The following is a 12,587-nucleotide window of genomic DNA, read 5'->3' as shown; positions in this document are numbered from 1 at the left end:
GTTTGTTGTAATTCAAGAAATCGTGGTTTTGTTATAGTTCAAGAGATAGTGTTTATTTTGCTCTATTTCATAAACAGTATGAGTTATTTTAGTTCGGTTTCATAAGTACTATGAGTTTATTGTTGTAGTTTCAAAAATAGTATGAGTTATTTTGGTTCACTTGCAAAAATAGTGTTAGTTATTTTGCTATAGTTTCATAAGTAGTGTTTATTTTGTTACCTTCTAGACATGTTGTGCTTTTTTTTTTCTTTTTTTTTTTCATAAATAGTATAAATTTATTTGCTAGTTCCAGAAATAGTGTGCTTTATTTTGTTGTAGTTCAGAAAATAGTGTCTTAACTATCTTCATTGTTGCAGATGGAACAATGAAAAATGTTTGGGTGAAAGAGTTTCGCTAATTGATGTTGTTGCAAAATATCACTGTCGAGTTCTTCAAAAGTGAAGAGTTAATGAAAATCATGTTGTCCTCTAGCATTACATGAATCTATGCGAGTAATCTAGAGAACAAATGATGCCTAAAGATAAATGAGGACATAGAAATAGAATGGTAATAAACACAAACATCTCTGGTGCTTTGAACGGATTGTGAAGACCATGGGCACTTGGACAAGCTCTCTACAAATGGCTGCAATAGCAATCCAGCAATCCAAAAACATTCGTTACGATACATACACTGACATAGAGATATACATGCACTCTACAAAGGAAATGATAGATTTGTTAAAAAAAAAAAAAAAAAAAAAAAAAAAAAAAGGAAAAGGATACTTGTATTATACAAGCTGCAAGCATACCTTAATTCTGGTTTCATCAACTAAACTCTAAGGAATGACCCCCCATTTAAAGGTTCCAAAATAGTGTTCCATCTAGTAGCGTTCTTCCATTTACCCTGCACTGGAAAAATACAATATTTGTTTTTCAATAGATTTCGATACTTGATTTTTTTTGTCCCCGTCAGTTCTACGAAAGGTCCATACACCATTTATAAAAAGGTAACATAGAAAATACTACAAAAAAAAAGTTGATGCAAGGAAATACACTTAACAGATAAGGTTATAATCGTTCAAGTTTTTAGTCTCCAGTTACACCTCCAAAACCAATTACTGTTCTGACTGCAGAGCACTGTTCACGGGTACCAATTTCCACTGGCAAATGACCCTTCAAATTTTTAATGGTTTACCAACAGACTATTTTGTTTGCTACTAATTAAATGAAGTATATATCAAATAAGGTACAAAAACAAGTTACGAAAATTAAAGAAAGCACCGCACTAGTCTAGGAACAAGAAAAAAAAGAAGATTTTAAAAGTAAAGAGTGGTAAAAAGATGATACCTAAACCAATCAAAAAAGTCAGTTATTGGTCAAAGTAATAAGTGAAAAGGATGCGGATGTGAAAGCAACCTTCAATTCTTAAAGGGTTGAAGAATCAAACATCCAAAAAAGATCACACAGCTTCTCATAAACTAAACAGTAACCAGCCTCAAAAATAAAAAAAAATAAAAAAATAAACACAAACACACCATGAGCCTTAGATTCTTCATGAGGGCATGCGCCGAAGTTTTCTGCCATGGAAAAACTCCCACTTGGGCTCTTTCTCTGCAAAATTTCAAACAAGAAAATAATCACAACATATGTACACACACGCACGCACACATATTGGTAATTCAAGAATTGATTGCTTGAGATCAATCAATCAGGGGAGGGGAGGATCAAAATTAATCAAAAGGGTAGGGGAGCACAATTATCTTGGGGATACGAGAGAAAGATGGAAGGATTTGAGGTTATGGAGGCTATGGCTTGGTTTTGTACCTTTTCTTTTTGGATCTGATTATCTTTAGATTTCAGCCACGTTTTCCCTTCGGGTTTGTGCTAGGTGGTTGCATCTCTCTCTTTTTGGTCATCATCGTCTCCTATTGGAACCTGAACCACAAGCATAAGGAATTCCAGGTTTTTCTCGTTTGGTACTGATATTGAACAAGAAAAATAAAGGACAAAATCATACAGTTTTGCATGTCGGAGATCGCTTACGATTTTGACGGAGATATAGACGGCTCAAAATTAAGTTGGGGAGTCGGGTGTGTGGTTTTTGCATAGTGACAGAGCTGCATTGCGAAATTGGAAAGAAAAAATAGAAGGTTTCTAATGTCAGGAAAAAAAAGGGGGAGACAGATATTAAACGGACAAAGGCTTGCAGTCAGGGGTAAAATTGGAAACTTATTTTTTGGACCATTTTAATTAGACAAGTTTAGTGTTGAGCTTTGTTCTAACCATTAAATAAAAGGAACTTTAACAAAAAAACACTTTTGATAGTGTTCATTTTAACGAAAAACCACATTTTTACAATAAAAAATCAATCATAGTACTATTCACTTTATCTTTCTTCTTCAACTTTGAAGCCTTGAAAAAAACAAGAAACCAATTAAAATTATAGATCATAATTTTTAAATGTTTAAGTGTAATGAAATTTTAAATTAAAATTTTAAATGCAATATTTACATAAATGTTGTCACCCATCTGGTTGCCATAATTGCCATGCCTATCCCACCAGACATCAACTTCTCGAAAAAGAAAAAAAAGCAAACTGATGTTGTTCCTTGACCGGGAAAGTAAGGCGCCAAGAACTAGAGTGACGGAAGTACTTCTTCGCTTCCCGATTACCCTTATTTGTCCTCCATTTCTGCTATGGATAAATAAAATTAATTAAATTCAAAAATATTTAAAATTAAAAAAGATTTATTTTAAATGAAATTAAAAAAATTAATAATTAAGGATGTGAAAATGACTGTAGAGCCGGTGCCACTTGTTTTTCCTTTCCACAAACTTCGGGAGTGGATCGATCAGAGCTTTAGGAAGAGATGCACAAATCCAGTAGTACATGTGTAGCTCTGTGAGAACCTGTATTTTAAAAATATATTTTACTAGAAATGTTATTTGCAACATTAATTTTGAATTTTAATTATATATTTTATCCTAACTCATGTTTTGGTTTGTTTCAATTTTTTTTTTTTTTTTTTTTGGAAGTGAGGTTTGTTTCAACTTAACATATATTGTATAATTTAGATATGTATATCTATACTATACATTTTAAACGTATGGCTTCCTTTCCAACCTTTTTCCTATTTTTCATTAGATTGTGCTAGAAGTGCCTAATAAGCACTCTAGTTGTTGACTGTTGAGATCTACAATCTAGGCCCGGCGCGAAATCATTTTACGTACATCTATAGGAATTAAATTAGGGATAAGGATTGTCTGCCCTTCCACTTTCGATGCCCTTCTGTTTGTGTGGTCACGATTAAGCCACGTCAATATTTTATATTACTATTCATTTTTGTGTTATTATCTCTATAAAAAAAAACAATATAAAATGTTGACGTACTTTAACTGTGACCACACAAAACAGGAGGGCACGAGAGATACCGAAAGTAGGAGGGCAGACAATTTTGACCTTAAATTAGAGCTGTTTGTAACCAGTCTTGCAGTTGTACGTGGCAAGTGAGATGTCAAGGTGTTTCTCATGCAATTGACACCACTTGCAATTGCATAAACTTGATCTTTACGTTTTCGGATTGTGTGGTTATCTCTTGACATTTTATCAGCCAATCGTGGATTAGTTGTAGCCGGCCACTTTCCCTATAAATAGGAGAGCATTTCTTCATTGTTTTAGAGTCTCCAAAGTGAGGAAAAACATGCAGTATGTAGTTCACGTAGAGAGAGAAAGGGGAGAGTTTAGGGTTAGAGAGCTCGAGTGTAGTGATCGGTAGACGCTTGTCTTGCTGAGGTTTGATTATAGAGGTGAGTGATTTATGTAATGTGTTCAAAATATTCTTATTTCAGATAACATGAAAATCATGAGTTATCATGTGATTTATTCTATTTACAAATCTCGATCTATTTTGAAATCAAGCTTGTTTGATTTTGTGTAAATCGCTTTCAATGTGTGTATACAATTCTATGTGGAACTGTTGAGATTATTCATGGAGCATGAGAACTTTAGTTTTAGGTTATTCGAGGAATAAATGTATGGCACGCGGGGACATTAAGGAAGAATAACTAATTTAAAGGTCACATGGTAAGCTGCATATTCTGAAGGGGTAACCAACAAGTAATGAGACGATGTGATATGGTACTACGTGGCTAAAGCTTTGATATTATTATCACATTTTATAGTGTGTGTAAAATGGCACGGATGACAGTCATATGTCATATTACATATTCTACTCAGGGTGATGATGGTTGTTGCTCACCCTTCACTCTTTTATTTCACATATGAATTAACTTAGCAAGATAGGGACAAGACAAGCTGAGTTTGTGTTAAACGATAGATTTTAAGGGTTTTATTTATTCAGTATACCTTGTAAGGCTTTTGGAGTTTATTATTTTATAAAAGAAATGTGTTTTTGGATTTGGTTTTAATTTTTACTTGCACAGGCACGTTTTTTTTTTTTTTTTTTTTTTTTTTTTCCCCACCGACCCTTGGTCTGAGGCATGACAAGGTTGTACTTTCACTCCTTGTATTGCTCAGACCACACTTGCTTTATGTACTCGGATATACCCGACACTTCCATGTCAATCTCTAAAATTTGACTAGAAATAGGAAGAAAAAAAAACCAGTGTATTAGTTTAAAAATGCACTATATGCTCTAAAAATACACTAAATAAGTGAAAGAAATAAAAATACTAAATAAAACAAAAAAGCACACTTACTGAGATCTCTTTATTCATCTCTTCATGCACAGTTGGTGAACTTTTTGCAGGTAGGGACGAGCATGTCGTGAGTTAACAAGTTGTGACTTTCACATCTGCTCGCCGATGTCGTGGATCATAAACGACCATAATCTTAGCTTGTGTTATGTGGGCGATCTATAACACGTGATCCGGTTTGATGGCAATCCTTTATAGATCTACCACATTTTCACCTTCTCCACCTACTGGTTGGGAATTCTTAGTCTCCCGTTGGACACATGCCTGCCATATTTGCTGACGGGTCATTGTGAACCGAATCGAAAATAAAGGGATGACATATGTGGAAAAACAATCACAATAACAAAACAATAAATTTACATTAATTCTAATGAATCACGAGTAATTCTATTTGTCGATGCAAATTTCTGCCGTCTTCAGTCTTGACGAAAATGCACCTGCAAAACAATCAACACCTTTGATCAGAGACCTAAGCCTCACGCCCCCACTAGGTAGGGGGCGGGGGCTTAGGTCAACGAATCTCCAATGCCTAAGTTAGTTTCTCTAAGAGACTAAAGTGTTTAGGGATTTTTTAGGGTTGCCAAAACTCTGAAAATTTGGTAGAATATCGGGTATTTATAGGGATAGGGCCGACCATATAGCGTTTAATGGAGAGATATTCTCTAAATATTCCCAAGATATTTAATAGGAGATAATATCTTGAGATAATGGGGTAATTATGCCTAATTGATTTAAATTAGGATTACTTAATTGATTGGAGTCAATCTTCAATTAGGAATGTATTAAAGATAAGGATTTGGATAATTAATCCTTATCTTTAATTCCTTACCAAAGGCAGGTGAGTTGTGGGCAGTTGTATTCAGCGGTTGAGATCTCCAGGGATGTGAGCTGTGTGTGGGAGCATCTGAAAAGCCTGCCCATTTATTGAGGGCAATCTTATCTTTCTTGAATAAAAGTCCATGTCGCCTCTAGAATTTTTGGGATTATCTTAGGCTCCACAAATGTCCCCGCACTTACTGTGCTGCACGCAGGAAAATGATTGTAGGTGTAGGAATCCCAAGCTGATTAGGCTTGTGAAGTTGTTTCCCAATTTGAACTTGATCTTCTTTCTTGATTTGGAGATAGACTTCTTCTAATAAAAGGAAAATAATTACTCCTAATACCTATTTAATTCTGCCTTAAGCAAGGGATTAACTAAGTTTGGAAAGCAATCATTATTCTAACAAGAGAAGCCAGAGGAAACTTTTATTCCTCCTCCTCTAGCGTTCTTCTTTTCTTGCCCTTGCAAAGAGTCGTCACTTGTTGTAGTTCTTCTTCTCCATGCCGCACCAAGGTAAGAAAAAATTGAATTTTCTTTTTCTTGAATTTTTTAGGAGTCTTGGGACTTAAAAAAATTGTCTTGACGGGGGCTGTGGGTGTGAGTGACACACGGCAAGGAGCCATGGGGCTGCTTGGTGGTGCGACACGCGTTAGCTGAAGCGCGAGGGCGCTGGGCTGGGCAAGCCAGGGGCTCTAGCCCCTCTAAGTGAGCTTGGCACTGGCCAAGCTTAGTGGACCAAACTCAAGTCTGCTGTAGCAGGCAAGAGGGAGAGAGAAAGGTTGGGCTGAGAGGCCTTAGGCTTCGCTGGGTTATAGTAGAGAGGGAAAGAGAAGCGGGGCACTTGCCCCCCACTTTGTTGAATTGGGCCATGGGCTTTGGGGCCTGTTTAGAACGCCTGGCATTTGAAGAAGAGGAAATAGAGGAGGCACGAGCCCCCCTTTCGCTAAGCAACGTAGGTAAGGACCTGGGGCCCTCGAGCCATAGGGTTCTCTTTATATATATACACAAATATTATTATTATTTTTTTTTTCATTTTTTTTTTAATTCTCTTCTCATGAGCCGCCTTCTGAATATTTTTCTTCGTGCTTTTTGCAAAGACTTTGAGATGTCTTCCTTCGATCGCAAAAGTGACAAATATCCTCCACCCTTGTATCGTCAAGATGATTCTTCAGGCAAGGTGGGCTACTTCAAGGTTGCACATGTCCAGATTAATTCCAATGAGTTGTTTCAGGATTTTCTTGAGGCGTACAAGCATGCGATTCCGTCTGGGGTTCGCGTCAAGTGGGTGAAAGATGATAGCGGTTATGAATCATGCATCAAGGGTGCCTCTGCTAGAAAGAAAGCTATCCAACTCCATCCATACCATTTTGTGTTGAGATTCACTTTTCCCATGTCGCGTCTTTTCCAAGAGGTGATCTGCTCCATGAAGCGTACGCCTGCTTAATGCTTCCCAAATACAGTTTGTGCGATGGTGGGGTTCTCGAACTTGAGCAGGTTCTTTGATCTTGGTTTGACCATAAATGAATTATGGTACTTCTTTGAGATCAGCCACAAGTAAGGTGTGGGGCAGCTGAGGTTTCGCCATGGGCTGCTTGATGCTATTAGCAAATGTGATCATGAGTGGGCGAGAAACACTTTGAAGGTGAGCAGAGAGTGGAATTCCGACTCTTCTCCTGAGATGCGTGTCCCAACTACCTTTATCAGTGGTAAGTAAACTGTTTCATTCTTGTCCTGCTTGAGTTTTTTGTTGAGTTGCTCCATGACTTTAATTTATTGATCGTCTTTCTTACTTTGTGTAAATTTGGAGTTTGGCTCAACTCTAAGGACTTCAGCAGATATGAAGAAGGTGCACGTCGCCTTGGGCATTTCTGCTGAGTACCATAAGTGGCGCTGGCTGCTTAACCCTCTTCATCAGGAGAAGGGTGGCCTGCCTCCGAGGGAAGAGATAAAGTGGATAAAGGACAAGGCATTGGCTTACCCGATCACTGTTGTAGAGCCTACTGCCAATGATGGTGGAAAGAAAAGATCTTCTTCACCTGCTTGTGAGCCTTCAGTCGAGAAGAAGCCAAGGACTTTTTCTATTGCTCGTGGGAGCTCGTCTATTGCTGAAAAGCTTGTCATTGATCTAACTTCCCCCAAGGGGGTGAAGATGATCGTTGAGCCTAAGCCTATGAAACTTATCGCCCTGAATGTGACTGCATCCATTGTTGAGAGACTTGCCTAGAGAAAGCGTTTGACGACGCCTCTGGTATCCGGGTTTGTATCAAAGCATCCGTCGGGAGCTAAGTCTGGTTCCACTTCTGAAAAGCTTGCTGTTATGAAAAGTGAGAAGGTGGATTCTGTTGCTAAGATGGCATTTAGGCCTGCTCCTCTTTCTGCCATGACTGACTCGTCTGCTGAGAAAGAGAAATCTGCTCGCACGGACAGTTGTGATAGATCCATTGAGTCTGAGGTCAGTGAGTTTCCTGAGGTTTGTGCATTGCTGAAGGCTGACTTGCTTGAGGATGTCAATGCATGCACTAAGTTTGTTGACAGTGTTGGGAAAGTTGTCATCCACTCAAACTTCTTTGTGAAATGTTTTGCCTACTCGAGAAGGTCCTCCCTGATTGCTACAAGGCATAAGACTTTAATCTTGGCAGCTGAGTCTATGCGCGTTGATCAGGATGTTATCAAGTGTGCTAAGTAGGCCGAAGTGGCATTGGTGGCTCAGGTTCGCTCGGTTGCTGAAAAGATCGATAAGCTAGAATCTAAACTCGTCGTTTTGAAAGGGTCTGATGTTTCTGCCCCCACTTTTTTTGCAGCTGGAGATCACTCTTGAGGAGGTCACCCATTTGAATGTTAGGCTCAATGCGACTCAGGCGATGTTGGAAGCTGCAGAGAAAGAAGTCAGTAGTGTTTCTCCGGTGGTCGATGACCTTGAGCTCAATTTGGAGCTACGATCCGCTTATTTTGCCAATGACAAGAAGCTTATCTTCATGCATCATAAAGTGTCTCATCCCAATGAGGTTGCCAATAAGCTTGAGTCCAAGGAAGTGAATCTGCAAGTGCGTTATTTGCTAATGAGAACCTGAAAAAGGAAATGAATGAGCTGTAGGGTGCTCACACTAGGCTTGTGGTGGAAAATGTGCAGCTGAAGAATGAGAAAGTTGGTCACGAAGTGGCACTTGCTTCCTGTCAGTCCAATTTCTACAAGCTTGGCTATGTAGACCATCGTCAAGGCAGGCTGTCGGATTATGAGTTTTCCGAGAAGGACTTCAAGACTTTTTCCATTTCTCCAGTTGATCTACTTGATTTCTCGTTTGAGGCTACCTCTGGTAGAGCAGTCGAGGGTCAGGCAGTCCAGGCAAGGGCGGCTGAGGATGAGCTTATGGAAGCTTTGGTTGCTAGGAGCGGTGCAGCTGCTGAAGGTGTGGTAGTCGAGGAACTTGTGGTTCCGTAGGCTGCCAAGGAGTAGTCATTTTGATAAGACTTAGGAGTTTTCTTCGTTTCCTTTTTGTTCTGCTTTGCTTGAACTTTGTTAGCCTGTGAGCCAGTTTATCAATTTGCTAGAAATGCAATATGCAGTTTTCCTTGTTTTTGGTTCTCCTTCTATTTCGCATGTCTTTTGCGAAACTTTACCGTAGGACAAGCAACTGGGTGAGTTGCTTCAACGAAGCAGTTGACCCCACATCGTCACTTAGGTTTTAGTTTCAACTTCGGGGCTTCTGGAGACTTGCCTGCTCGAGGCAACTTGCAAAACTTTACCGTGAGAAGGGCAGTTGAGCTGGCTATTTCGATGGAGCAGTTGACCCGCATGGTCACTTTAGGCTTCAGTTTTGGCTTTGGTGCTCATAGAGCTTTACCTGCAAGACGAAAAATGCAAAATTTTTAGCTTATAAAGTTGCGGCCGAACTCGTTATTTTCGTAGGAAGCAGGCGGCCAAACTCATTGTTCAGTAGGAAGCAGGCGAGTTCGCGTAGCTACTATAGTTGTGAATTTCGGCTTTAGGTAGCTTCATGAGCTTTAGCCTTCCCAGGCCATATTATGAAATTTTTAACCTATATGGCCGACGATCGAACACATTCTTCGCGTAGAAAGCAAAGGAGTTCTTATGGCCATTATGGTTGTATTCCAGCTTTTCAGAAGCCTTGGCCTTCCCGAGGTGTATTGCAAAGTGTTTAACTTATAGAGTCGTTAATTGGACTCATGCATCTCGAAGGAAGCAGAGGAGGTCCATATATCCACTATAGTCGTACCTCGACTTTGTTCCAACAAAACTTAAATCGTAGGCCGTCAATCGAAAGTGCTGCTTTTAAGTAAGTAGGGGAGTCCGCGTAGTCATAATAGGTATAAGTCTCGGTTTAGGGATTGCCTTGGGTAGCTAGCGGTTGGGTCGCTAGCCGGGCGTCTTACTTACAGAAGCAGACGACCCGCATAACCACTTCAGATGTTGTCCCTGGCTCTCAAAGGAAATTTAGGTGTGAGGTGTAGGCGAAATCTCACCTCAGAGGCCATATCCTTCCAAGCTGTAGCTTGATTCCCCAGGTCACGTAACTAGTATTGCAACACTTTAAAACCAAGCCACGTTCATGAAGACTTGCACGTTGAGGACACACTATCTAGTCACGCGAACTCTTTCAAGGGTAGGGGTCCTGCACTTAGCATCTCTTCCAGTTAGAGGCCCTGGATCCCGCGGAATTTAATCCTTTAATCGACTAAGTCTATCCCAGGGAAGGATTATCGTGGTCAATTCTGGGAGTCGTCCAGCCCAGTTAGTCGCTGTATTCAGAGGAAAATGAGCAATCGTACCACCCATCCACGTCTGGATATTCCGGATTAATTTACCCTCTTGCATTAAAGAATAGACCCATGTGGATGTCAGGGAATTAGTTTACCCTCTCATGCTATAGAGCTTACGCCATGTCTGCGGGGCAGCAGGCGTATTCTGCTTATCATAGGGAAGGTCAGTTTGTTTATGCTTTTGGTCGTGCTGCTTGAGTTGACATTCCACTGTCTAGTGGGAGGTCACATGTAGTACTTCCTCAGGTTGTAGGCCTTCCACTGTCTGTTGATTTCTTTGTCGTTCATAGTGGTGAGGGTGTAGCTGCCCCTTCCGTCTACTCAGCTGATTTTGTACAGACTTTCCTGGATGAGAGCCATCTTTTTGGAGCCTTCCCGTCGAGTGGTGATGGAGGCTATTCTGAGGACTAAGTCTCTTGGCTGGAACTGCCAAATTTTTCCCCTCTTGTTGTAGCTGGAGATGAGTTGCTGCTGATAGGCTGCAATGCAGGTGATAACCTTCTCGCGCTCTTCCTCTGCTAGGTCTAAGTTGGTGGCCATCTCATTTTCGCTCTGCTCGAAATTCGGCAGTATAGTGCTGATGCTTGGCATCACGACGTTGGGAGGAATGATCACCTCATAACCATACACCAAGGAGAATAGAGTTTCGCCGGTTACTCGGCTTTTGGTGGTGCGATATAACCATAGAACACCAGGGAGCTCGTCTAGCCACTTATCATTCCTGTCAGAGAGGGTCTTCTTAAGGTAGTTAAGGATGGTCTTATTCGACGCCTCGGCCTGCCAGTTGCCCTGTGTGTATCAGGGTGTGGACATGTGTTGTTTGATGCCATATTTTTTAAGAACCTCATCAAGTCTTTGCCCACGAACTACGGACCATTGTCGGTGACGATGGAGTACGAGATGCCGAAATAGCAGATGATGTTCTTCTATATGAAGCATTCTATGTCCGTCTGGGTAGTTGTAGTCATGGGTTCGGCTTCGACCCATTTTATGAAGTAGTTGGTCGCTACAATCATTATCTGAAGTAGTTGACTATGAGTAAAGTTCGCTGGCAGGTCAACGACTTGTCTGTGGCCAAAGACTACAACATACTCCTTGGAGGTCGCCTACTGTATGAATGGCCAAAGACTTGTCTGTGGGTAGAGTTCGCTGGCAGGTAATGCGGGCATGGGCTTGAAGCGTTGGTAGCTGTCGCACCTTTGTACATACTCCTTGGCGTCTTGATGTATGGTTGGCCAGTAATAACCAGCTTCAAGAGCTTTTTACGCTAGAGAGCGACCTCCAGAGTGGTTTCCTCATACGCATTCGTTATCGAGCTAAGAATCTTTAAGTCATCTGGAGGCGATCGGCAAGGGAGACTCCAATCTGTCTACAGAAAGTCTTTCATTAACTATGTAGTCGATGATGGGATCTTGCTAACTTGGGGTTATGCTGATCGGCGCCACCTTGCCTACTGGTTCCTCATCTATGCTTGGCTTTTCCAAGTACTCGACTGGGATGAAGCGCCTGAGCTGATGGTCTAGTGCAGAGCCTAAGCTTGCTGTGCGTCTGCGTGGGCATTTTTTACTTGTGGAACCTGAGTAAGTGTATACGCCTGGAATGTGACTAACTGCTCTCGTACCTTTTCTAGGTATTGGGCCATCCTTAGATGCTTTGATGCGTACTCCTCTAAGGTTTGGTTGGTGATTAGTTGGGAGTCAGAATAAATCACAAGCTTTTTCACCGCTTAGTCTTTCGCCAATCAGAGACCTGCTAGTAGGGCTTCATACTCTGCTTCGTTGTTTGACACCTTAAAGTTTAGAGTGATTGCCTGCTCGAGCATTGAGTCATCTGAAGTAGTGAGAACTAGGCCTGCCCCCGATCCTTGGTGGTTAGATGATCCATCAACTTACAAACACCAAAAATCTCCATCAGGAGGGGTTGGCACGGCTATGGCATGCTCGGCTACCTCTGAGGCGTTTTCGGGCTATGTTGCTACATCCTTTAGGCTTGGGGTGAATTTTGTTATGAAATCCGCCAACGTTTGGGCTTTTACCGCCATGCGGGGTTGGTATACTAAGTCGTATTGGCCCAATTCCAACGCCCACTTCATCATTCATTGGGAAGCGTCTGGACTATGCAGAACTAATCGCAGTGAGTATTGGGTCATGACGATGACTAGATGCCCTTGAAAGTAGGGTCTGAGCTTTCGAGATGCAATAACTAGCTCCAAAATTATTTTTTCAATCTTCGTGTATCTGGTTTCCGCATCGAGAAGAGCTTGGATATGTAAAATACAGGCAATTGGGTCC

The 12,587-nt window shown here is 40.9% G+C and overlaps 1 protein-coding gene and 1 long non-coding RNA gene across 3 annotated transcripts; both read right to left on the bottom strand.

Moving 5' to 3' along the window:
• Positions 1-1,478: 1,478 nt before the first annotated feature.
• On the bottom strand, positions 1,479-2,139 carry LOC148696400 (uncharacterized). Of its 2 annotated transcripts, none has more exons than XR_015963249.1 (3): positions 2,025-2,139; positions 1,806-1,916; positions 1,479-1,592 (listed from the first exon to the last, which is right to left on the bottom strand). It is a non-coding gene; the product is annotated as an uncharacterized LOC148696400 (long non-coding RNA). The 2 variants fall into 2 exon arrangements; XR_015963248.1 differs by having other exon boundaries at positions 1,999-2,132.
• Positions 2,140-10,617: 8,478 nt separating this feature from the next.
• LOC137709959 (uncharacterized) lies at positions 10,618-11,856 on the bottom strand. The gene is made up of 3 exons (XM_068448936.2): positions 11,785-11,856; positions 11,576-11,665; positions 10,618-11,085 (listed from the first exon to the last, which is right to left on the bottom strand). Exons 1-3 carry the CDS (start codon positions 11,854-11,856, stop codon positions 10,618-10,620), a joined length of 630 nt encoding a protein of 209 aa, XP_068305037.2.
• Positions 11,857-12,587: the final 731 nt, after the last annotated feature.

This window comes from Pyrus communis, chromosome 6 (assembly GCF_041283825.1).
Source record: "Pyrus communis isolate YQ-2024b chromosome 6, ASM4128382v1, whole genome shotgun sequence".
NCBI lineage: Eukaryota > Viridiplantae > Streptophyta > Magnoliopsida > Rosales > Rosaceae > Pyrus > Pyrus communis.
Note: the sequence above shows the minus strand (reverse complement) of the source record. Positions and strands in the feature narration are given on the sequence as shown.